Raw genomic sequence first — 25,682 nt, 5'->3', positions numbered from 1 at the left:
AAAATTTGTCTCTTATAGCTCTAAACCTATTATCGTTAATGTGCGTATAAAAATCATGCACTTGGCGAAAAATACGCGAGAAACATTTCACTATCAACTCCTAAGAGTTATAGAGCTATAGAGCCATAGAGCTATAGAGCTATAGAGCTATAGATCTAAGTCTTTCTTAATCTTCTTCTTAATCTCGCAGTATTTCTCATTCTCGACTAATTCGAATTAACAGGCTGGCAAACTATGTGGCAATTAATAAATATCAGTGTAACAGCGTAACCGTGTAACAGACGGTTCGCAAATCGAGTACATAAATTGCCGTGAAAATCTCGCGCGTTTCCTGCAACGTTATTCATCGTTCAGCATCCAGGTAGCCACTTCTCCGAGAAGGCTTCCCCTTAGTCCGGTTTTTATTCTGCCAGCGCATAAAAGATGTCGAGTTTGCCGGTTTCCAGGTCGCCACTAACAGGTTTGGGCGTGGTGACTGTCCAGAGATAAGTGTGTTCCTCTTTCTCGGGCATGCAAAACGTTCCACCTTCGATTCTCATTAACCATAAACGTCGATTTCGATTACGGCTCTTATCCTTCGACTTCTTTATATCGTATCTCGACTTATTAACGCGACTATTCCTCCACTTTCTTCTTTCCCTTTCCGAATCCTCTTTTTAATCGGAGCAGGAAGAGCTTCTCGGATTAGCGAAGAATCAATGAACCTTGGCGAGTCTCGAACCGGTTTCCAGCCGGATGACGTTACAACGAAATGACACCTGGTTCCACGATAAGGAGCCAGTGATGGGATCAACTTCCATATAGATGGATAGTTATCGATGCGAGTCAGTTGCGATACAAATATTTTCCTTCGCGATACTCGGAGAGAATTCTCTTGTCCGGAGCAGGTTCGAGTCTGCTTTAAAGTCATTGTTTCCTCTTTTCAAACTATTCGTAAGTTATTCGAAACTTTCTAGATAAACACGAGGCTACTTGCAATGCGTGTACGTATGCATACTTGATTCCATCGCTAATAAGATCCACCGATATTCCATCCACTAGATATTCTCGATCTGGTCTGGTCGGACCTGAGATTTCATAGCTTCGGCCGAGCCTATCGTTGCTGCTTCTTTGTCGATTCGATTATAGGTTCGACGACCAGCGTGATATCGCGAGACGCAACTTTCGTCAGAGTCTCCTTTTTACGTCATCGCGAGAGACTCGTTCATACTGCGTGGCGTTCACCGATCTCTGCTGGCCGTTTTCACTTTTTGTCAGAGAAATCGCCGTGTCTGTCCCTGTACGCCACTGTACGTCACTGCACGCCACGGGTACGCCACGTACCGAATACCTCTTGGCGACCAGCGTACGAACCATGCCAGTTTCCCGTCCATGAAAAAAATATGGAAACTAACTTCATTCGGGAAACTGCTGGTCGTGTCACTCGAGCCGAGATGCACCGGAGGAAGATGGTCGAAATTTGTTTGTTGGAGATATCGTGTTGATCTGCACAGATGTTTTCCTACAATTAGAAATCGCGCGAACGAACTTTGAATCGTGCAAGTGCAGTTTGATTAGCCTGTTAACCGGATTCTCTGTTAGAAATTTTCCTAGACATGGAATTATCAGAGAATTATCAAGCAAGCGTCGATAGAGCCGAATTGGTTTACGCTACCATTCAGAAGTAAAAAATAAGTCGAACGAGGATTTTTGTTGGCTCGGTGAAACGACAGTGTCACGATCAGGCGCGATACCGAGAGGAACGATTTTTATCGGAGACCGTTCGGTGGGCGTGAATCGGCAACAGCTTTCGAAACTGGTTCCGCCTATCAAAGCGGCGGACGTCAATGGATAACAACAGGTTGCTGTACGTCGTATTATCAGAATAATACAGAACCGAGCCAGTGATAATGACAGCCGATGAAAACGGATCGGCACAATGGATCGTCGTTGATCGACGCCCATCGGCTGGCTCTGCCAACCACGGCCAACTCGCGCTCATCCATCCTCCTGTGACCACTATAGTGGTCTATGTCTACTACGCATATAGGTATATGCGTGTACCTACTCTATATGCGTATACCAGCTCTGATTAATAGACTGTGGATGTTTATGCAAGTTAAATACGCAAGGAACACACGATGCTTCTACACTTAAAATATCTATGCAGATATACGTGAAAAATACGCGCATGTTATATACGAGCGTTATACATATATTTAACACTGGATAATATCTAACTAACGTTTCGCAAAAACGACAATCGCAACATTTAGTAATAACGTTACTCGCAAGTAACTTTCGCACGTGAACTCTGTTAATTGAGAGGATTCTTTTGCCTGTACGAGTGTCAATCGCCGTGTATGTGGCTGAACTATGACGACGAACGATCGTGACGTTTTTCTTCCGCTGCGTCCGATGTGTTGCTAAAGTATCATCCTGTTATGATTACTTCCGTTTCATTGTTTGCCGCGTTTCAATTGAAATATCGATTGTATAGTCTAGCTGTGCGGACGATTGATCGCGTCGTTGTGTTTAACAATAACCTATTGTATAGATTCTTGTCGGATAAATTTTCGTGTTCTGTTCGTTAAAAACGCAAATCTATTACAGGTCTGTCGACGCAGGAAATACTTTTTAACGGTCGAGGGTTTCGTTTCGAGAAGAAAGAAGCGATAAACGTTGGTAAATTTATTCGTACGGTAGACTTCTTTGATTCCCGATAAAATCGGCACAAGCGATGATCTCGATGTCACGAGTATCGCTATAGAAGCGTGAATGGAGTAACCGAGTGATTAAATTTTAAATGACTGGCGGACGATCCTCAGGTTTGTTACGACTGGTGAGAAAAGTGTACAGCGTTTGCCTCGACAGTAAAGAGACTCGGGGTAGATCGTTATCGACGGTAGTTAATGCAGCGACTACAGGCATTGTTGATGTCACTGGCTGTTCTCGCCGCGTCCCCGTGTGCAATAACGCGCGTGTCACGCTATAATCGCTTCTATTCCTTTCACTGTCGTGACTACGACATAGAACAGGTTGGAGGGTTATAACACGAGGAATCGTGCACGCAGCTCGTTCTGCTTCGCGGAATAACCGCTCGTAAGCCGCGTTGTCACGATCTAGATCCATTCGCGGATCATTACATCGGATGATCCGGGAGAATAGCCATGCCATGCCGAGGCGATCGGACGGTGTGTTTCGTCGCTGCTGATGGACCTTCCTCGATGGACGCTTTACTCGGCTGTTTAATCTTCTATAACTATAAAGTATATGCGATTAAGATAGCAACTATCGGTCCTAAAAGTATAGAATTGCGCCAGTACACGTTGCATGTTCATTTAAGACGCAATATGTACTAAATATGTCTATTTTTTCAGAAAAATAACTACAAGTTATCTAATTTTATTTTACGATTTCGGTAGTACTAGTCGTGCCGCCTAACTTAACTTTTCGCTCTTAATTTGAGATGGTTAGGTTTTTTTTTAAAATAGCTATCGGTAATTAAGAATCTGATACATTCGGTCTAGATCTGAAACAAAGGAAAAGTACGGCAGTATTGGAAAGATGTTTCATCACTTCTGAGTTAAGTGGTTTCGATGCTTTCTCCACCATTGTAAACGATTCGAGACGATTCGAAACGATTCGACGCGATTCGAAACGATTCGAGACAATGTGATACACATGTGTACATATTCCGAACGCGCTGCTTCACTTTCGATAACCACGCTCGATCGTCTCTCGTTATCGCGACACGCGAAAGCTCAGCGACCCGTTATCCATTGTAAAGTGACGATCGGCAACAGCGGAGAAGCCGATCGCTGGCGACTTTCACGATTCTTTTAGCAACGGGCCGGCACGATTATTTCTGGTCGGGATTGTTCCACTTTTGCGACGCGCCCGCAAACTTCTCGCGCTGCGAAACACGAAGAACGAGTCCGGCAACGCTTTGAAACTCGGTCGAATTACTCTATAGCCTCCTTACGACGCTACGACGAATTTCCTTCGACGATCGGAGCACGAAACAACGTGCTTTATGATTTTCCTCGTTCCACGTATTTTATGATCGCACCCGATGATTGTTCGTTGTTCGGGCATTATGCGTGCACAGATTTCTAAGAAGGATTACAAAAAATGATCGACCTCGCTTACTCGTAAATTATGAATTTCATGAACGACTCTGAGCAAAAATTTAACAACCCACCAGTCTCGCTTATTAACTCTTTGTTTTCTGTACATTTATTTATTTATTTACGTCTCCATCGATACATCGTAGTTTTTGGTTACGTTCGATTGTCCTAAACCTAAAACAGTCTTAGATCATAAACGTAAAACCTGGGACCTACAACTTATAGACAGCTAACCTGTACGGTATGAACTCCTTAGTTAGGAATTTCGATTAGTTACTGCTCTTAAAAGTGCTAAATTTAATAAGAGCAGAGCTACATGCTACATACTCTCAAACTAGAAACGATCGTGTAGGAACCTCAAAGGTGATGGATTAATTCCTTCACCACGAGTTTTCAAATCGACCAAGATTTTTGTTCATTGTTCAACATCGCTGTTCCTAGACCCATTGATCGATAAAACACATCCAAAAAGAACCAGTCCAAGGTCAAACCACGAACAAATCAAGATTAACACACTTCCGCGATATGCATCGACGAGCAAAACTTTCCTTTTCAAGGAACGATAATTAAATTACAAAATGTTGGAATGCTTCTCAGACGTCCGTCGTAGGTTAAATCGAAGAGAAGATGGTAGATTCAGCGCGTTTCTCATAATTCAGCCATTGTTAGTATCAGCACTGGTGGTCACAGGTTGAACAAGTCCATATACCGTATGCGTGCTTCTAAAATGACTCACCTTCGCTTCGAAGATTGCACAAACGAAAAGCATAGTCGCAGGTGCGTCCTCTGGTGCATCGTGAGGTGCATCTGCCTCGTCAAACAGACTTCCATTGTTTCTTCGACGATAGCGAATGATTTATCGGAGATTATTGTTGTTCGATCGAATTATCCGATAAATATGAAATAGCAGACGCTGGAGGTGAAGCGAATTCTTGGCCACTGTTCTTACGTAATATTTGAAAAATGGTTATCCGAGCAACGGAAATAAACGAGCGAAACAGGTAAAATAAAAATGCGGATCTAACAGCCCGGTGACGATTCTGTAGCGCGCGTATAGACTTTCAAGAAACTTGTCCGCGAAATGAGCGTAAAACTCCGATTTCTTAAGAAGCGTCGATAACAAGAACGACGATCTGTGTGACAATTCCTCGAATTGTAAAAGACTGCGACCCACGCGCCTATAGTCCCCAACCAGTGGACTTGTAAAACTTCGCCCAGGTCAAGATCCACTTTCTTTTCCGCGACGAGAGATTACGCTCCTTTCTCCGGTTTCCGGTACTGACGATGTTGCGCGTTGTTGATGAGACTGGTCTCTTTTGAACACGCGAAAAAAAACCGCCGGCACATCGACACTCTAAATATGGCTGGAGTCGGTCGTTTGTCACGACCCCACCACTCGGCAAAGCCTGTCCTACGCATACTATTCTGATTTGCCAGATCCTACGATTCGATCGGAGCTTGTTCCGCCAGTCGACGGAACGTGGCCGTGCTAAGAAAAACTCGTCGAAATTTAGACTCTCAGCGTCTGTTGATCCTCGAGCTATAGACGTCTGGTTTCTCCGACTGCTCGTGGTCTTCCCAACAAACACCGGATATTCGGAAGTTTCCCGGCCATGTTTTCACAAGCATTTCTTCTATTTTCAACCATGGAATAATCTTTGAACAGATATTACGAGCTTCGTTTATGCGCGACGGCGAATCAGTTTCTATCACGTATACACGTGAGATCGACGAAAGACATAGTAGGCGACGTAATTTGCGCTGGATACGATTTTATAATCGTCGTAGCTTGCGATAGTTGTAAGCATACAAAACCGGCTGTGAAAGCTTCTAGTTTTTATCTAGAATTAGTTCGATTCAAGATTATAGTTGATTCGAAGAGGAGTGTGTTCGGAGGTTAGGAAAGCGAGTAAGACGCTGGAGCCGGAAGTTGGTTGATTCGACCGAGCTCGAGGAAGAGACGGGTCGATAAGAAGAGAGAGGATCGCTCTTTCGTTCCTAATGCCGACTGTTAGTTGGTCATCCGCGTTGCGACAAAGGATACGTGGAAAACTGATGCGAATTCAGCATCAGAACGGCTAGCTTGGATTTACCTGGAATCGAGCTAATCAACGTTGGAACAAAGCCGTTGGAACTAGTCTGAGAAAGGGGCAATGGACTCTTTAACCGGGGCGGTCCGATGACCTTGACGAGAATAACTCGCAAGGCCGGACATCAGCCTGAGAGGAAACATGGTGACGCGTGGTTCCGTTTACGTGGCGGTTCTCTTTGTTTTGCCTTTGATCCTCTGGGTCTTTGGAAACCACAGAAGAAGCAAGATCCTCGCCGACGTCCTGGAAGCCGCTAGGTAAGAGCCCTTGCGGAACTCTGTCGGGTTTCCTGTCATTGTTGGATTTCCGCGAAGGAATGTAGCCAGGGAACACGCATTGGTGATGCGTTAGCGAGATGTGGTGGATGAACGATGTTTCTGTAATGAACGTACAGCGTGTACATCGATAGCAACGAATGCGGCATGCGACGTGTTGTTTAACTCGGGTAGCACGATAGTACTGTGGATACTTCGGTGGATCGTAGGTAGCTATATTATAACAAGCGTGTCGAGATAAGACCGGTTAATTTTTAATCTCTTCGGAGTCGAATTCTTTTTACCCTTGAAATGAATATTTCTTCTATTAGATATTAACGATAGAAATGAAAATCCGCAGGAACCAGTCTTACCGTAAATAAGCGTATTTATCGCGTAACTGATAATTTGCTAAAGAACGATACCGCGTACACACAAGCATGCAACGGTTGAATAGTGTTTTTCTTCCTTTGCGTATACGAACACACGGTGTTCGTATAAAGCGTTAATTCGAGCGGAAAGGCGTAAATATCCGAATATAGGAAGCTCGGAAGGGTAACCGCAATTACATCGCTCAAGTCTCGAGTGATTTTATAAATAAGAAATTTCAGGCAACGCGTGACTCGCTCAGATTTATTATTTTTATTCCACTGGACTATTATGTCTCAGGTATTTCAGCGTGAACGCGATTCAGCATGTGCCGTTGCTCCGATATTCTTTGTCCTTTCGTACGCCGATCCGTTTTATGCTGCTCTTTCTCTTTCCTCTCCGTTGCTCTGGCAGCTGGCCAGCCGGGAATTCGCCCAGGAAAATATGCGCGTGTAACGAGACGTTCTTCTCGGGCTTGGTGCACTGATCTTTTTGCGATTATCGCCTTCTGTTTCGAAATTTTTTTTTTTTTTTTTTTTTTTTTTAGTAAAATAACGTCGATACGTGAAACGCAGACGTATCGGACGTACGATAGATTAGACAAAGGTATCAGTGAATTTCGAACGAGATAAAATTACGAAGAAGAATAATATTAAATTATCATAGATACCGAGGGAATAATATTACGAAACTGTAAAAGCAACGTTTGAGTAATTTTTAAATTGCAGCAGTAACGATTACGTTGCAGATGTGGTATGAAAAAATTGTACGTTGGAAAAAGTGCACGGAATATATCATGTGGAGATTATTCTTATTTAACGTTAGATATATCCAAGAAATTATGCGCGATTAAAGCTTTAATTGTGAAAACGGAATGCATCTACCCGATACGATAAAACACTCTCACTTATCCGCAACGAAGATACCCTGCTCTAACTAATTGCCCATCTAACGGTCTGCTTTGCCGTGGAAACAATTCTTCCACGATAAAACAGTGTTGCTCCTAAAACCTGTTTTCACCTGTTCTTAGTTGTAACTAGCTTTATAATTATGCAAATAGTAGTAGTAGCATTCAGTTGTCGGTACTTGGAATAAACTTGTCAAATCGTGCGAGAGCACTACGTTCGCCGAAACGATTCTCTAAGAATTCGAATCAAACTACCTGTGGAAATGTGGAAAGGGATCGAAAGACGGTTCTATAAATATATTCAAGTCCATTTCCTCAGTCAGCGTTAACAGGTTCGCGGTAAGTTGAATTCTCGTCGACTCTTGTCGATTCTCGTCGTCTCCGATCAATTAACCGCATAACGGATGGACGGCGACGACATCGAGTTGGATTCGTGATCGAGCAATCGAATCGTCATTGCTTGCTTCATCGGCCGTTCCATTTAGGATCACCCGATGACGCGACACATTATAATTACGATGCTACGCCTCGAGTCTCAGTCTCTACCGTGCTATCGTCCTCGCTTGTTGCGCAAACCGACAGAACGTCCACTTGCAATTAATCGATCGTCCGTGATTCGTCGTGCTTTTTACGCTACGTTTACCTGAACGTGAACACGTGGACGTCGAACGGTACCAACGTGTAAAGCATTCGTAAGTTTGACCAGTATCGGCGAATAGAAAATTCGATGACTCGAGGATTCTTAATTGCGCTATCGGTAAACACAAGTATGTTTTGTCATACCTCGTCGTTTCGATCATAAGCCACAAGCCTAAATTCACGTTACTTCGCGATAGAAATATCTCTGTATAAATAGCTTTTCTCTATTTCTATCGCGTTAATACGACGATCTATCAGTGTCTGACGTTCCATCTTTATCTTCGCACACAAGCGTAAGACGCGTAGAATTTCTATGCAGAAGAAAGATTGTGTTTTCGAAAGCCGCAATTGGCATCGGCCAAGCTGAACCAGGCTATCGACAGAATCGGTACCGGTTAAATGTGAACGCGTTACGTAAAATGTTTAATTATAAATACGCTTACCGTCCTCGTCGTTGAGGATCGTTGTCACTGTTGTCAGTTACGCAAAACCATGCGAAGGCTTGTTCTCGATCGACAGGGCGAGGAACGAATTAAATCGACCAGACCTCCGACGGTCTTGGCATGGTTCGCGTCGGAAGCGTAAAAAAGCCGGAAACGGTTTTATCTAATCACTGTGCAAGAAGTGGAAGGGAAAGGTCTACGCTTACTCGACGATCCAAGCGTATCGTATGCTATCTCTAGATACCGATAAAAATAAACTGCCTCTTAAGCGTACCTCGTGGTGTCTAAATTTAATTCTACGTACAACGAGACACGAAACTCGCGTTTTTCTGGATGATATTCTAACTTGAAGTCGATCCGTCGATCCGTCGATCCGTCGATCCGTTGATCCGTTGATTCATCTGCTTCGCAGACCCTACAATCTCGGTTCGCACTCAACGTCGTAACAGTTACGAAACGCTCGATACTAAGATCTTTAAGGCCACGTTCCCTTGGGGCTGTACAAGCAAAAACGTCTACCAAACGTAGGTACCGCGGATTTTCTGCGTTATCGATCGCTTTCACCGTTAGAACGATGCTTAACATAATGACGCAAGAAAGTATTAAGTATTTTTCAAATAAAGCAGTTCAAATGAGAGCTATTACTACCTTTATACCCAACTATCGCATTGGTAAATATTATAAATCTACATACGATACTTGCTCGTTGTAACACAGAGCGATAATTTTTACGTGTAAAACTTTTACGTAATCTCGGTGTTGGATATTCAGGGAGCGCGGGATTTCCAGCATTTTACAAGCAAGCTTCGATCGTTGAAAGATCTGTTGATTAGGAATAAACCACGCCGCTCGAGGCGGTCGTTTCGTTCGTCAAAAAACTGCTGATTGTTCGAAAAGTTACCTCACAAAGTTGCCTAAGAAGTTAGTTTATACCGAATAACAGATCACCAAGTTACGTCACGTTTCTTAAATATCTTGCAACATTCGTTCCGGGCTTGTGAATCGTGAGAGGATTTCTTCGGCTTCGGTTTCCCTATTACCTCAGATTCGCTTTGATACATTTCTTCGACTTTCCTCCGATTATTACATAAACGCTATACATACTACGCTTTTCGAAATGATCGAAAATAAGATGAGAACGCTTCGAGACAAAGTAATTTTGAAAGGCAAGGCGATTGGATAAAGGTGATATTTTCCCCAATTAATTATAGAAGCACGTTGTTTGTTTGCGTATATGAAACTCAGATAATGTTACGTACATTGTTCAAGTAAATAGAAGTTGGTAGACAACGAACGAACGAGGACGTAAAAGCAGTTACGAAGCAGTTACTCTAGCTCGAAATAAATTAGATAGAAGGACAACAAGGATGAAGGAGAAAACATACGCATGCACGCGCCGTCAGGTGCAAACAAATCGAATCGTTGGACGCTTAACCACGGCCAACTGGTTATCTTTATCGTAGAGAAACGATGCGATCGTCCGTCTTGTGCCGTTTATCGCGGCTAATCTGTCGTTAGCGGTTTCCTAAGGAGCGTGGTTCGTAAATTCTCCTACCAATCGCGTCGCAATACGATCTTCTTGGGTACGGTGCGTGCGCTCTTCCTAGATATCTGGATCCTCGGAACGTTATGACTTGGATTTTCACGGGAATTTCCGACCAGCCGGTTTTTCCTTTCGCCGTTTCATCGACGGGCGTGAGAAACGCGCGAACCTATAGCGAGAATGCTGGCAAAGAAAACCAAATCGCATTCTGGCTCTGGTAAAGTTCAGCTGCAGTCGTAAAGGATCGACTTAGCATCGGTTCAAAGAGTTTTATCCGCGATGAAGTTTTACGACGAAAGATTTGGAGTTTGATGGTCAATGACGATGGTCTTGCGCGATGCGTAATACTGTTACTTGAAAGTGTCTTTCGCGTTTGGTAGATTCGATAGATTCGACTAGATCGAACTTTTCTTACTGCCTAAGCGTGTGAATGTTTATACTCTTGTCTCTTCTCTTTCGATAAACATTGCTTTCGCTAAACTCGCCACATTCGTATTTATTCGAGGCTGTTACAAACACAGATTTAACATTTGCCTTATATCTTAGGTTAAGAAGAGCTCGACTCGATGAAAACTTATGTTGAGAGATTTATTAAGTTACGTGGATCGTCGCGATTCTTGAAGAAAAATAAATATGTAGTTAGGACTGGCGATGTGAATTTGCGATGCGATTCAATTATGTATATATTTATTTATTTATCTTATAAGATGCGTAAGGATTTCGTTCTGCAAATCGACTATTGGAAAATCCATCGAACGTTGGCATTCCTCGACATTTCGCGCAAACCTCAAAGTAGAAACTTTCTATTATTTCAAAAAAAAAAAAAAAAAAAAAAAAAAAAAAAAAAAAAAAAAAAAAAAAAAAAAAAAAAAAAAAAAAAAAAAAAAAAAAAAAAAAAAAAAAACCGCAATTCGCTGCGATTAAGGCGAGGGTAAAAAGACAAAGTATGTATATGCATCTAATATCAGCGGCCATTAATATGTCAACTTTGATCGCCACTGACGATCGAAACTTGTCAAAAGTTTACACGCGATTACATCGAAAAAAAAAAAAAAAAAAAACAATAGGAAAACACGCGTCAAACGACAACCTTCGAACTTTAAGAGAAAATTAAACGATCAACTGGGATCGTGTAAGAGGCGAGAAGAAGGAACGTTCTCTCTTCGTACGATACTTTTTGCTCTCTTCGTCCTACGGTCGAACGATCACGATGAGCGATCACAAAATTTCGTCATTTATCAAGGTAGCCAGACATCGTTGCGAACATTTGTCATTTGCGCGTTGTTACGTTTTCAATGCAAAAACCGGACTGCTGTTCGAGTAGAAATGTTCACAGATGGATCTCTCTTTGACTAGATACCGTCATCCAACGATACACCGGCAATTTTGTCATCCGTTTAACCGAGACTGAGTTCGATCCGAGGCTCCAGGAGTCTCCGATTCATCGTTCAAAGGAGAAACGAAAGGATCTTTCGCGATATTTGCGAGAAAATATTGATAATCAGTCGCGCGAGATTGATCTGGAATTATGCCGAAGATGGAGGAAAAGAATAAAAGCGGAAAAGAAGGGGAAGGGAAAGATAAAGATAGATGAAAAGGGAAGTTACCTGTTAGCTTTACTCTGCCGGGGCCAAATCAATATCGATATCAAATATTACGAAACAGCTGATATAATTGCTGCTCTTATCGAGCAATGTTCCTTTGTTTCGCCTGAAGCTTTGTGCACCGAGTAACTTTATAGCGCATATCTTAGATACTGCGAAGCTTTTACATATCATCTGGTTGATATGGTTTCCGTATTAATGACTTGATAGAAACACGCTGTTGTAATTTTATCGGTTACTATCTTAACCGCGAAACGATTACGTCTATCCGTTTAAAGCGTCGGTATTTTCCTAGCGATGTCCGTGAAACGGCAATGCATTCGCCGATACAGAGCTCTGAATAATATATTTAATCGTTAAAACACGATCTTCCTTATGACCGATTGCTTGAAAATGTAAAAATCGTAATTTAAAAGTTGCAGCGTAGAAAGTGTAAAAGTGCGTAAATGGAATCCAGTTATAGATGGAAGCTGACGCGAAATATTCCACTGTATCGAAGTAAAATCATACGAGTCGCGATACGAAGAACTAATTTCTTTTATCCCGAATATAACGATCTCGAACCACTGAGAAAGGAAAGACAACCAAGTATGTATTTGCTGTTGCCTGGAAGCGGAAGCGGTTTGCGTTCGAGATAAGTAATTCTCTTTGACCATTCGGTCTAAGCTTTGCTTCGTCACCGAAAAGTTGACGATGACTTCTCTCTCACCTCTTCGAGGGAATGCATGTATAATCCTTTCGCGATTACCGTGCTGGAATGTTATTTTCGATCAACGATAAGAGACGCGAAAATCCCTCGATCTTACCGCGATAAAACATTCCATCGAGTTTTCTGACTTTCTTGCAGCATATCGTGGTAAATGGTTTCATGATGGTGACCAAAGCTTTCCTAAACAAGGAGGCCATCTTTAAAATGCTCAAACCTGCAGAAGGATAGCAAGCGATTATAATAATTTGAAATTTTCATGCAACTTTTGTACAGGTCGGCCTTGCAGACGTTGCACAAAGTGTCGAGTAAGGCACGCGAACAGAACTACTTCCTGGGTGGGCTGTCACACGACTGGGTCAGTTACTATGAGCAACGAATCGAGAGCGATCGCTCGTGTCTTAACGAGTGGCATACTATGGACAACTTGGAATCTCGAAGACCACCGTCGCCGGACAGCGTACGCACCAAGTAAGTTCGTTAATTACCATCTCTGGTTACTTTATAGGACTATTTACGCCATACTGCTTATGTTAAAGCAAATTCGTACCTTTTTTCGGCTCGACTAAAAAAGTGATACCCCCGAGTAAAGATTTCTTTCGTCCCTGAAATATCGTAATGCGTATTTTACTTCGGACATTTTGGCCTTTTTCGTTTCTAAATATGTATTCGTTGGCGACAGACCCAGAGAAAGGGACGAGACTGAGCGCGTGATCCGATCGACGTTGAAGGAGATCATGATGTCCGTGGACCTCGACGAGGTAACCTCGAAGTACATTCGAGGTCGTCTCGAGGAAGACCTCGACATGGATCTCGGGGAGTTTAAGCCATTCATCGATCAGGAGATGCTCACCATTCTGGGTCAGATGGACGCGCCGACTGAAATATTTGACCACGTTTATCTAGGAAGCGAGTGGAACGCAAGCAACTTGGAGGAGCTCCAGAAGAATGGGTGAGTTCCTTCCTTCCTGCTATTACTCGAGATCCTTCCGTCCTTTTAGCTTTATCCGATTTGCAGTTGACCGTTCTGTCCATTTAGGCTTGCGCTGTTTACTCGAGAACGACCTCATTTTTCCAATTATAGTAGAGTAACGTTAAATTCGAATATATCGTAATAAGGATTTATCTCGTACAAGTATTCGTTCCATTGTTATCGAACCGCCAAGAACAAGTTTGGCTACGCTACGTACAGATTGATAATAATTCACAATTATCTCTGAATAATCTTTCCTGTACTAAAAATTCTTTAATATACAGTGTCAGGCATATCCTGAACGTAACTCGAGAGATCGACAACTTCTTCCCCGGGATGTTCACGTATTTGAACGTACGCGTGTATGACGACGAAAAGACCGATCTGCTGAAGCACTGGGACGATACGTTCAAATACATCACGAAGGCAAAGAAAGAAGGTTCGAAGGTGCTGGTGCACTGTAAAATGGGAGTGTCAAGATCTGCCTCGGTAGTGATCGCGTACGCGATGAAAGCGTATAACTGGGACTTCTCTCAAGCCTGGAAGCACGTAAAAGAGAAACGGAACTGCATCAAACCTAACAACAGCTTTCTGCTGCAACTGGAGACCTATCAGGGTATACTGGATGCGATGAAAAACAAAGAGAAGCTTCAGAGGTCCAAGTCGGATACGAACTTGAAGTCTCCTACGTCGACGAAAGATCAGTCGAAGAAGGAGGAAAAGTCTGACAACGTGGACAATGATTTGCAAACTGTATCGGGCTTTGAATTAAAAAAGACCAGCCAGAGGCCGAAAAGTTGGTCGCCGAATGTGAAAATTAGCGAAACCATGTTGCCTTCTGGTACGTTTACTACTCGTTTAATTCCATTTTATTAAATATGGCATGCTATTTTTATAGGTTATGTTTATATTGTAATCTCGAACTCGACCTGTTTCCGCTCCCTTTTAGTTCCCCTTTCGCAGTCCCTCGAAAGCATCGATAAGACAGGAAGTTCGGAAGTGACCAGAGAAGATCTGCTACGTTCCAACAACCAGAAGACCAGTATGTCGCAAGAAGCTCGGAACGTTTTGATGCCATGCGGCAACGGACAATCTTACAGCGTATCTCAAAACAAAATCGTCCACCTACCAGGTCCCTCGCCAGACACTCCGACCGTGAAGAACCGAATTAGCAAGTTAGAAACGCAGCAGGGTCAAAGGAGGAAAGGATTGGTGCTGAACCTGACGAATCAATTCGAAGCAGTCAGCAGCAAGCCGTCTTCTCCGAGTTCTGATTCAGACGGCGGGAAACCGTTGCCACAGAGTCCGATCTCCGAACTGAACGAGAATGGACTCGGTATGCAGAAGCCTTCGTCGGAAGCTTCGTCTACGGTGGCAGTGAAGCAAAGCGTGTGGGATCCCGGCGAGAAGCAAAGCAAGAGAACGGAAGTCGGTAGTAATAGTGAATGTCTAGTCTGGACTGCATCATCGTCCGATGCAACATGTACCAATTCGTGTAGTAACGCTAAGACTAACAGAGAAGTGAGTGCGGAGAGTGAGTGTATCGCGACGACCACGACGACCACGACAACGACAACGACGACAGTGTATCCTGGTACGTTAACGCGAAAGACCAAGAAGGACGGTGACCCGTTTAGTACGCACGTTGACCGAGTGTTCGATCGGGAAGAAAGGCAAGGCGAGCCGGTTACGAGAGACTCTCCGAGCCGACAGAGCTCTTGGAGCAGTTACGACAGTGCCGTAGTCCTCGACAACAATTCGGTGCACAGCTCCTGGGCCACGTTACCGTCGAGGAACAGTTCTTGGGGCTCGTACGACATGCGGCCTTCGGATCTGCTCGGATCCAGTGGCCTCTTCCCTTACGACAAGGAGGAGATACCTTGGCACCCAGGCACGGTGAAACGTACCAAGCAAAAGCTCGAGGAGAACACCAGCTCAGGGACGGTGAAACGCGTGTGCACGCAAAATTCCGACACGGAAGAGAAAGACAGATTACCAGTTGAGGAAGAATCGTACAATCCGGTACTTCTTCAGCATACCGCGTCGCCAACGCCACGAAGGAGGGATTCCTCGCCTAGCCAGGAACACGGTTTGAAGGTAGATCCTGTTAGAAATTCTCCAAGTCCTATCAGAGGAATAGACATCTCACCAGCGTCGATTCGTCAAGTTGGAAGACTATCGACGAGCGCTCCGGCGCCATCTTCTCTCTCTTCGGACTCGGACTTACCCCTATCCTTGAGATCCTGCAGGTCAGAGAGCGAAACATCCAGTCCGTGCGTGGTCAACACTACTCAGTGTCTTTCGGTGAAGCAACACAAGATGGTCTTGGAGAACCTGAGTAACAAATCTATATTTAACAAACGTTGTTTGTCGGTAGACGACTCGCCAGACGCCGAGTGTCCGCGAAGTACCTCCGGTATCGTAAAGAATCTCAAGAAAGAATTCGAGGCGAAGTCGACGAAGTTGGAAAAGAGTCCGGAGAACAGCTTCGAGAACGACTCGCCGATTACGGTCTGTCGACCGAAAAGGGACGTAAAGATCAGAAGTTTGCCCTCCTCACCGGTGATTCCCCACAACGAATCGAAGATTCAAGCCCCGTCCGAGGTCAAAGAGAAAGAGAAGTCGAGCGCCGACTCGACGACGGCTACTCAGGACAACTTGGAAGACAGGTCGGTGAGAGTTTTGGTTGGTAAGTACGAGGTGAAGCCCGAGTCCAGGAAGTCCTCGGAGATCCAGCTGCGTGTGCACAAAGACAAGGATTGGGAGTCGGTGGACTCACAACACAGCAACAAGTCGAAAATTGGTGTAGAATATAGTAGGAGGTCTGCGCCGATCATGATTAACAATCATTCATCTACTCCTCTGTTCAATGAAGCGCCGGAAGCACCTGGTAGGCCACCAGTCCCATCGGCTGGTGTTGTGGCAGCTAGTAAGAAGCAGCAACAGCACGGCAGGACGCATCCTCTTGCCAGGCTGCAGGTCAGGCCTAGGCACAGCAGTCCGGTTTACAACACCATGTAAGAAAGAAAAAAAGGGAAACGTTTACGCGTTTGGTTGTTTCTCTCTCCCATTGAGTCGAATCTAAGCGCTCGTACCTGAATGCATGGGTATGTTGCGTTGTCGTGGCCACGATGTGAAACTGTGTGATCTCTATTTGATGCCAACGAGTCGAGGATCGTTTCTCTTCGAGCTCGACGACTAAATCGACGGGGACACAGGATTTTTCTATAGATTCGTTTCCCACCATCTCTTCGATGTACAATTCTAATCTTTGCGAGAACGTCCTATACTATGCTGTGCGACGATACGACAGAGCACCCGTATTTTTTCGATGCTTCTTCAAACGGACACGGTGTACAAGCTTTTCGTATCTACCTGGCAGAGCCATGCTTTTTGTGCGTGCGTGCGTGTGTGTGCGCGTGTTGTGCGTGCGTGCGTGCGTGCGTGCGTGTGTGTGTGTGTGTGTGTGTGTGTGTGTGTGTGTGTGCGCGCGCGCGCGCGCGTGCGTGCGTGCGTGCGTGTGCGTGTGTGCGCGAGCGCCTCTGTGAGTGTGAGTGTGCGTGCGTGCGTGCGTGCGTGCGTGCGTGCGTGCGTGTGTGTGTGTGTGTGTGAGTGAGCGAGTGAGTGAGTGAGTGAGTGAGTGAGTGAGTGAGCAAAATCATTTGCGATGTTTTTGTATTCGTTAGCTTTAGTGTTATTGTTGGAGCAAAATTTACACGGTTTGTATTCTTTAATTCCTGTACGAGCAAGTATTAATTATTTGCGATGTCGAAGAACAGCCCGAATAATGAATAATAGCTTCTGAAAAACTACGTTTTGTCCAAATTTTTAGGTAGAAATTAATGTGAATTAGAAATTAATTGTATTTATCACCGCCATCCTATTTAAACGCTACATATTATGTATTCGTCCAGCAGAGTATGTTCGCGTGGAATATTTAATAAGCAGTTTGATAAGCAGATACATAGTTGATAAGCGAAGTGAAAATGAAAAAGGAAGAAAGACAAAAGAGAAACGACCAGTTTCTACGTTGGTATAGATTTCAAGGGATATCGAAAAGATACAAGTGCCTTGTCCTACCGTCAACGACTGTATACATATAATTGTAAAAAGGCACGTTCAAGGTCCTTCAACGTTTTATGTTCCTTCTTCGTCAGACGTGTCCTTGGCCTGCTCTTAATTAGTTCAATTATTTTTTAAGCTGGAAATGCAACAATTCTCGGAGGACGCGGAAAACACTGTTATTCCTACGACGTGTCGTCACCTAATAGACCTAATATGGGCTTGGAATCAAACGTGATGTGTTGTGTATGCGGGGATGTTGCGTAGAAGTTGGAGCCAGCGTGTTCTTGAATCGGGACACAAGATAGCGTCGGCTCCGGTCAGGCTGTGAACGAAAGGTCCGGGCCTCGCGTTATGTACTAAAATATCGCTCTGACTCCTTCTTCTGCTGTCTACGTTGTGATCGCCGAGGCGTATGCAAGATACAGATTCTATACATATAAAGAGACGCACCTCGGAACGACGACGTGTAACGTTTAAGCTGTACTAATTAGTATTTTAGAGTGAAAGATGTGATTAGAATGGTGCACAGTATGCGAGGAGAGACGAAAGTAATAACTCGCCCCCACCCTACACTCCCCTTTATCCCGAGGGGAGCTGCCTCGAATCGTTTGAACGATTTGATCGGTTCTTCTACTCTCTTTATACTCATGTCAGTTTGTATATCGTGTGTAAAGCATCGTCGCGCGAATCCAATTTCTTTCATGTATATTTCATTTTCGCTTTTCAATTCGATCGTCCTGTCTTATTTCTTCTTCTATTCTTCTCTTTCTGTTCCCATTTCCCCTCTTTATGCTCTTTGTTCCTTCTCCCCTTTTTCTTCATTGACCAGTGACGATAATTGTTTATCGAAGATTTTACCGTAATTGCAACTTGAGAAAGTACAATGAGAAACGCGGCTCGATATCAACGTTCGTCGTTCTTAGACATATCATCGGACCGTTCATTCTTATTTGCATTCGCAAAGCCATGTCGACCAATTTTATACTACTGTCCTAATATTGATGATGATGTTCATGATGATGATGATGAAGATGAAGATGAAGATGAAGATGAAGATGATGGATGATGATGATGTTCATGATGCTGGTGATAATGATAATGATGATGATGATGATGATGATGATGAGGTTGTTGTTGATGATGTTGATGATGATGTCGATGATGGCGGTGGTGGTGATGATGGTCATGATGATGATGATGATGAAGATGAAGATGAAGATGAAGATGAAGATGATTGATGATGAAGATGAAGATGATTGATGATGAAGATGAAGATGATTGATGATGATGATGATGATGATGATGATGATGATGATGATGGTGGTGGTGGTGGTGATGATGACGGTAATGATGATGATGATGGTAATGATGACGACGGTGGTGGTGGTGGTGATGATGATGATGATGATGATGATGATGATGAATGCGAGGCTCATTTTTTGATAAGATGCGCCGTGACCGTTGTGTGCGTAGAGATATATTTTATTATTGAGATAATTTTGCGGATAATTTTCTCATACGTTTGTTCTAACCTCTGTTCGTTCTTCCTCGGAAGAAACAGATCCGGGGTGTGAAACTATCCTGAGACCGAATGCTACTGAAAAACTGTAACACATTAAGTTAGAATAAAAATGTTACATTGCCAATGCTGTGCTTTACGACTGATATTCAGCACGAAACTGATTATTCGTTAGATCGTTTCCTTTTTCTTTGTGGCTTCGCGTTGATATTCTTCTCGAGCTGTGTGTACCATCGGTGGCTCGTATCGTCATTTTCGAAAATTTTTATCGAATATCGGTGTTCTGCGTGACGTTAAACACTGGAACGTACCAGTCGACTTAAATATTATTATTTTCGCTATCACGAATTATTTACTTCTAAAGAGTAAGATAACTGTTGAACGTCTTCAGGGACAGATATCCCTCGAGACGTTGAAATAAGAGTAACGAATATATTTCAGAGAAATGTCAAGAAAAGTAAGCTCTGGTATTTCTAGCGTCAATGTGCTAAACTAATTTGTATAATTTATACAATTCCGATACGAAACGAACCAAAAATTTCTCTTCATAAATTATCTTCGTGGTGAAAGAAATAAAGAAAATCTACGCTATTCGAATTATACTATTTCTTAAGCGCATATCTAGCATCTAGTGTCGTAATTACAAACTAGAAAAAGAAAACATCGATTCGCTTTCGTGGCAGAGTTTAATTTTCACGGACAAGACATAGAACGACCGAGGAAAGATGGACGATCAACTTGGTTGCGCGTCTATCTCGAATATCCGCTTGCCAGCACAGAACGCAAGTTGTGGTACGACGGAGATGGTCCTCGTTTTCTTTGCGTGCTTTGGGTTTATCGGGCCAATGTCCAAGCTGTACGTACCACCTCTTAAATTCCTGATCATCGCCAACGTCTGTCGAAAAAATAATCGTCGTCGTCATCATCTGCGTAACGAGTATACTCGACGGGAAGGGATATAGTCAGGTTATTTAAAAATACGACGTTTCGTTATCCGTACGAGTATGCGAAAGTTTCATGATGCGTTCGTTGATCATATCTTGTTTGACTTACTAATTGTCAACTTTTTTCTGCAAATTATTATGTAATTCTATAGGCTTGAATTTCAGGCCAGGATTAATCAAAATCTATTTGTAAAATATCAGATGCACGGAATGCTGGCACTTTGATTTTAGTTCAATTTTGGCAAAGTGATCATTTTTAAACATAATTTTAGATTTCATGCGACGAAGAGACCAAAACTATTTTCAAATTTATACCTGTTATCTTTTTTATGTTACGCGTTGCATAGATGTGCGAACGAAGTGTGTGAAACGAATGAAAGTGCCAGATTCCAAAAGTCTGAAATCTCGATGCACATTTAATGTTTTATATGCTATCGTATGCTACGTCTTATTATTTATTGCCGTATACTACAAAATATGGAATATCGACAGGAGGCTTTCGATACTTTGAAAACTTCCGATTAAACTTCGAAGACGCAACAGCCTTAAGAATCGAAGCATGTTCGAAGTGTTCCGATTTTATGCCGCGTGTGCATACACACATACATATGTGCATATTCAGAACGGATCGCTATGGTTCTGAGTTTAGACGCAGATTGATATTTTAATTTACGACTTGACTATATCGTTTCTACCGAAAGACTGTGCACTGCGAGCGAACGAAATCCGTATGAGAAATCTGTATTTACGGCGTGAGATCGCAAGTCGATCACTCTGAAGAGATTGGTATCCGTGCCACCGCAAGCGATGAACATGTTCGACACGTATTTGCCACAGTAGAGCAGGGAAGGATAGCTGTCGGGTTCCAAGGAAGCAAGCAACTTTCCGCTACCGTAGTCCCACAATTGTATGGGATTCTCTCTTTGCCACGCGCACGACAAAATCTGTTCGTAATATAGTTGTTTGTTAATAAAAAAGAAAAAAACGAAGAGAACACCCGCAACGTCTGATTCCTAAGCGAAAGATTAGCATGTGTAGCGTATTCTTTTAATAATTTGTAAAGATTCCTCTTACACGTTACGTTTTACTTTTCGTTCGAACACCTTTCATTCAGGTGGTAAACCAAGAGGTTAAGAATTACGAGCGAGAGATTGTTGCATGACGATGGCTTAATCCCGGTAGGGTGAGTGTTGGGTCAATTTGGCTCATTTTTTTCCAGTATGTATATAGAAATTTAATGTTACGCGTTGAAAAATTTGGCGATTCATTTGCTAATTCGAAAGATGTGTTCCTTTTATGTTTTTATACAAATTATATATTTCTAATTTAGCTATCTCTATAAACAGTATTAATGCATTTTTGCTTTCTTGTGTCGTTGGAACGATATTCAAATAATTTGTGGATAAAATTTCGAATTTTTGTATCCACTTTGACAGAATTACGGCGTATGATTTTGTAAACCGGAGAAAGACTATAGCTGCTTTTTCGATGCTATGTTACTGCCAAACATAATTGCACTCTTTGTTACGTAGAACTGTGGATTTTGGTGCGATAAATCAATTTTTCTCGTTGATCTGTACGTAAAACTATTGTTAAAATGTGATCGCTGACGAATAAATCGAACAAGAAATTACAGTAGCGCATATTTTTGTATGCGACAAAACAATGAGAAACGTCGATATTCGATTATATTCGAGAAAAGTACAATGTTACTGTCCGAAGAAAAGATGCGATATTTACAATACATACAAATTTTGAAAATACGTATACTGCCCTCTTTTAATGTTTTTCTACTCTCATCTTGGGTGAAAAGGAACTATAGAATCATCTTTTCTATATCAAGTAATATTAAATCAAACTGACCCACCGTTTACCGTACGAGAATTGACAAATGTAAAATATCGATTATCCGATATCGCGAATGATTTCCGACTCGTTGAAAAAGTAAACGCGACGAAAAGCGTATCGAGAGAGCGGATGCGTCGTTTCAGGACCAGAATTTGGTTTGAAGAGACGAACTCCTACAATTTTTATATATTTGCCGTGTGAATAAGAACGTGTTAAGGTGCATATATAGTTGGACTTTGAATTCTGGATATAAATACGTGTACCTCTCTTCCATTCCTACTGATATCGAGTCCATCGCCGCACATATGCACACCCGATATTCTCCTGAGTGCGTATGGTTGCCTAGTGTCCCAAAATTGAATAGTATTGTCCCAACCACCGCTTATCAGCTCATGTGCCGATCTGGGGTTGAAACACGCGCTGAACACTCTAGATTTATGACCGTCCATGGCTTCCAATGACTCGCTAGAATGCGATAAAAAGCAGGAAATAAATAAATAAATAAATAAATAAGAGAAGAGAACGTACGAAAAGGAAATATTTGTATGTGAAACTTCTATCGGGATTCGAAGAGATGCTGTAAATAGAAAGAGGGTGAAGCAAGTTGTAGCGAATATATAATAGCGAATTTAGCGAATACCGCTAAAAAGCTTGTTTTTCTCTACATAGATCGAAAAAAGTGTGTATGACTTGTAGTCGGTGATATTTTTCTATCCTGTTGGATAAAGTTGTACAAATTGAAACGTAAACGTAAACTGGAATCGTTCTAAATAACTATTAGCGAAACTACGGTTTGTAAATAGGAACGAATGTTGGCTATTGTCCGCGTGGCGGGTAATTGCGTTTAAGATGGTCGTCGAGTCGTTCCGTTTGTAAATGAAACGTAACTGAAGAGAACGCGAATAAAAGCGCACATTATCTTACGCGCGTTGTGCGTTACACGTGCGAAAACGTAATCACTTTTCCTTGTAACGATTATTTTATACCGTGATGAGAATATCGATAACGATATGCAAGATTTTAGTTCCTTTTTACCGATCCTCTGTTAGTACCGTTTCTTAGTAGTCTATTAGTACTACTGTACATATTAAGAGAAACCAGAGAAATGTGATCGTACGAAAGATTTTTCGTCAAGTGTCTTTGGAAGTTGTGGACCACTCGCGATACGAGTGACGAAGAAATGAATTTTATATCAAGTTAAATGTGTCGTAGCAGAGCGATCAATCTATCTGTTTAACTAGGAAATCTACTGTCAGTGGACACCTGGTGCGAGTTTATTTGATTCGAAGCGACCCTGAGCAGAGTTAGTCTTGATCAGGAACGAGCTACAATCACGTTTAACGAGATCAAGGTGACTTTGAAGTCTTCCACTCTCTAGGACGTTGTTACAAGACGTAGATCCGTCGAAACAAATTGATTTTGATCTAAAACGTTTGAATCGTCTGTAGAGATTGTCGTACCCGATGATCGACGAATATACACAGCTCTATAGCACTGATATATAATAGCATCGATTCTATATAGAACTGTTCGATTCGTTGTCATGTCTAAATTATCGCAGTCTAAATTATATGGTTGAAAGACGTTTTAAAAATAAGGAAAACCTTGAAATACTGTTTTTACATTTTGCTTTTCCACTGCAACCAAGACAATAATGATGAAATATATTTCAGTAATGATAGGAAACCTTGCGTGAAATACTCTTTCCTGCGTCTTGGTTTCTTCGTCGTAAAGAATAAGCTTCGCATCGTCGCCTAAAGTTAGGAACTTTGGCAGACGAAAATGGTAAGCTAAACCCAGCACCTGCCTCTTTTCCCGTATCGTGTAAAGACACTGTGAAGTTGGATAATGCCAGCATTTGACGCAGCCACTAGCATCTGGACCAACGAAATATGGTAAAAGGAGAAAGAACCGAGCGAAAAATTAATCCTTTATCGCTTCACAGCAATATAAAAAATAAACTGACAATGAGTACTAACAGGTTGCAAGGAGGGTACGCGAGATCGGATGAGATTTGTGGACAGGTCTGTGCTTAATCGCGGTCGTCGGACTTGGTTTCTGCATCATTTCAGTGTCACGCAGCGTCAACACTTCGTCCGATCTGGTTTTGTACAATTTTACCGTACCATCCATAAGGCCAGCGGCCAAAAAGTCATAGGTCTCCGTGTAACAAATGCAAAGAATATCTTGCCCGACCTCTCTAAAACAGTATCCTTTTATCGGCTAAAGTTTTATCGGTCGAAATATCGATAAAATAAACTTTGCATTGCTTAATTTTCGTTAATCCTGAAAACATTGCCAGATGGGCAATTTTTATTAATCGTTATTAAGGCAATTATTATTAATTACTCGACGTGTTGTTTGTGATTTCTTAAGAGTAGCGAAACGTTTGTTAACAAATGATTCTATAATCGGCGATCAGTTTATACCGAAACAAACGAATCTTTAACCACTAAATTTCGAAAAATTTCTGTTTAAGTTTAATTTATCACAGTAAGATCCCAAAGATGTTCTCTTAAATCGCAAATAAGCGCAATTAGTTTCAAACAACTTACTGCGTCTCTTTTATTTTTGTTTAAAGGAAATTTTGCATACATTTGTCTAACGACAGTTACGTTGTCATCCATATACATTCGTTCTTGATCCATTATAATTATTATTGCTTTCGGCAAGGCTGGCTCAACTTCATCGACGCTATTAATAACATACAGGAAACAAATTACCAGAAAATATAATAAATTGCACTGTTATACATTGTTTAGGTAAATAAATAGCGATCACGAATTTAAATAAACGATGTACTGTATAATAATATGCAGCACGCTGTTGAACACGATTTATGGATAGATGCTGTTGTTAAAGTGAAATAAACGTACCATTGCAGACGGAATTGAACTTAAAACTTTGTTTTCGACGTTCTATTCGGTGTCAAGGCATTCATGCTATTACATCGATTACGTATATTACTTTTAGACTCATCTTTTATTGCCATTTAACGAATTTGAGGCTATAATTTCCCCATATTAAAAGTGACGATCAGTTTTGGAAAACTTCAATCGCGTTCGGTTCAAAATCGTTCGTCCTTCGATTCTATAAATCCGATACGTTATATTTACAGTCGTTCCGAATCGTATAAAACGCAGCGTGGTATTCATAAACTATCACATTTCTTATTTCGTACGATCTTTTGTCATTCTAATTCTTGGATTCTTTAAAGAAAAGGTTTTCGAAGATATATAACGACCGTATACGGAGTTAATTCGAAAACGATAGATAGTAGTCACCTTTCTTATCGATATCGGATAAAAAAGTTTCCTAGTACGTCCGTTGGTATATATCACCGACTTACAATTACTAATTAGTCACTGGTACGTATGTAATTTCATTGACTAATCGACTCTCGTCAGAGGACTAACGTTTCTGGTGATTTTTCCTATGATTAGTTACGATGGTAACGTCACGTAACGTTTCGTGTCATCGAAAATAAATTTCAAATTTTAATACGCATTCGTAACGATATAATCTTCGTTACGTTTTCCTCTGACTGAACATTGAATTTGGCACTCACTCGTTCATAATACACGCATATAAATTTACCAGCTCGAAATACAAATATTTGCCACGTTTGATTATTTGCAAATATTTGTCCGATCGAATAGGTCAAACTAT

General features: G+C 42.1%; 2 protein-coding genes across 12 annotated transcripts in view; one reads left to right on the top strand and one right to left on the bottom strand.

Annotated features, from left to right (window-relative positions):
- Nucleotides 1-19,348, top strand: part of LOC126865548 (protein phosphatase Slingshot) — a 75,011-nt gene extending 55,663 nt beyond the window's left edge. For 4 of the 8 annotated variants that reach the window (XM_050618182.1, XM_050618183.1, XM_050618181.1 and 1 more), the window contains 4 exons: nt 12,941-13,135; nt 13,347-13,616; nt 13,922-14,478; nt 14,587-19,348. In XM_050618182.1, coding sequence (XP_050474139.1) covers nt 12,941-13,135; nt 13,347-13,616; nt 13,922-14,478; nt 14,587-16,658 — 3,094 coding nt within the window. In that variant the 3' untranslated portion in view covers nt 16,659-19,348. Of the gene's footprint in view, nt 1-8,255; nt 8,422-8,526; nt 9,336-12,940; nt 13,136-13,346; nt 13,617-13,921; nt 14,479-14,586 lie in introns of those variants that run through there. The other 4 variants (XR_007689588.1, XR_007689589.1, XM_050618185.1 and 1 more) reach the window with 4 other exon arrangements.
- On the bottom strand, nt 17,541-24,915 carry LOC126865560 (uncharacterized). 4 transcript variants are annotated; one of them, XM_050618225.1, is made up of 4 exons: nt 23,049-24,915; nt 22,277-22,478; nt 20,915-21,109; nt 17,541-20,116 (listed from the first exon to the last, which is right to left on the bottom strand). In XM_050618225.1, exons 2-4 carry the CDS (start codon nt 22,460-22,462, stop codon nt 19,955-19,957), a joined length of 543 nt encoding a protein of 180 aa, XP_050474182.1. In that variant the 5' UTR covers nt 22,463-22,478; nt 23,049-24,915; the 3' UTR covers nt 17,541-19,954. The 4 variants fall into 4 exon arrangements, with proteins under 4 accessions (XP_050474182.1, XP_050474181.1, XP_050474183.1 ...); XM_050618224.1 differs by having other exon boundaries at nt 23,066-24,915; XM_050618226.1 differs by having other exon boundaries at nt 23,098-24,915.
- Between the last annotated feature and the right edge of the window lie 767 nt (nt 24,916-25,682).

This window comes from Bombus huntii, chromosome 5 (assembly GCF_024542735.1).
Source record: "Bombus huntii isolate Logan2020A chromosome 5, iyBomHunt1.1, whole genome shotgun sequence".
NCBI lineage: Eukaryota > Metazoa > Arthropoda > Insecta > Hymenoptera > Apidae > Bombus > Bombus huntii.
Note: the sequence above shows the minus strand (reverse complement) of the source record. Positions and strands in the feature narration are given on the sequence as shown.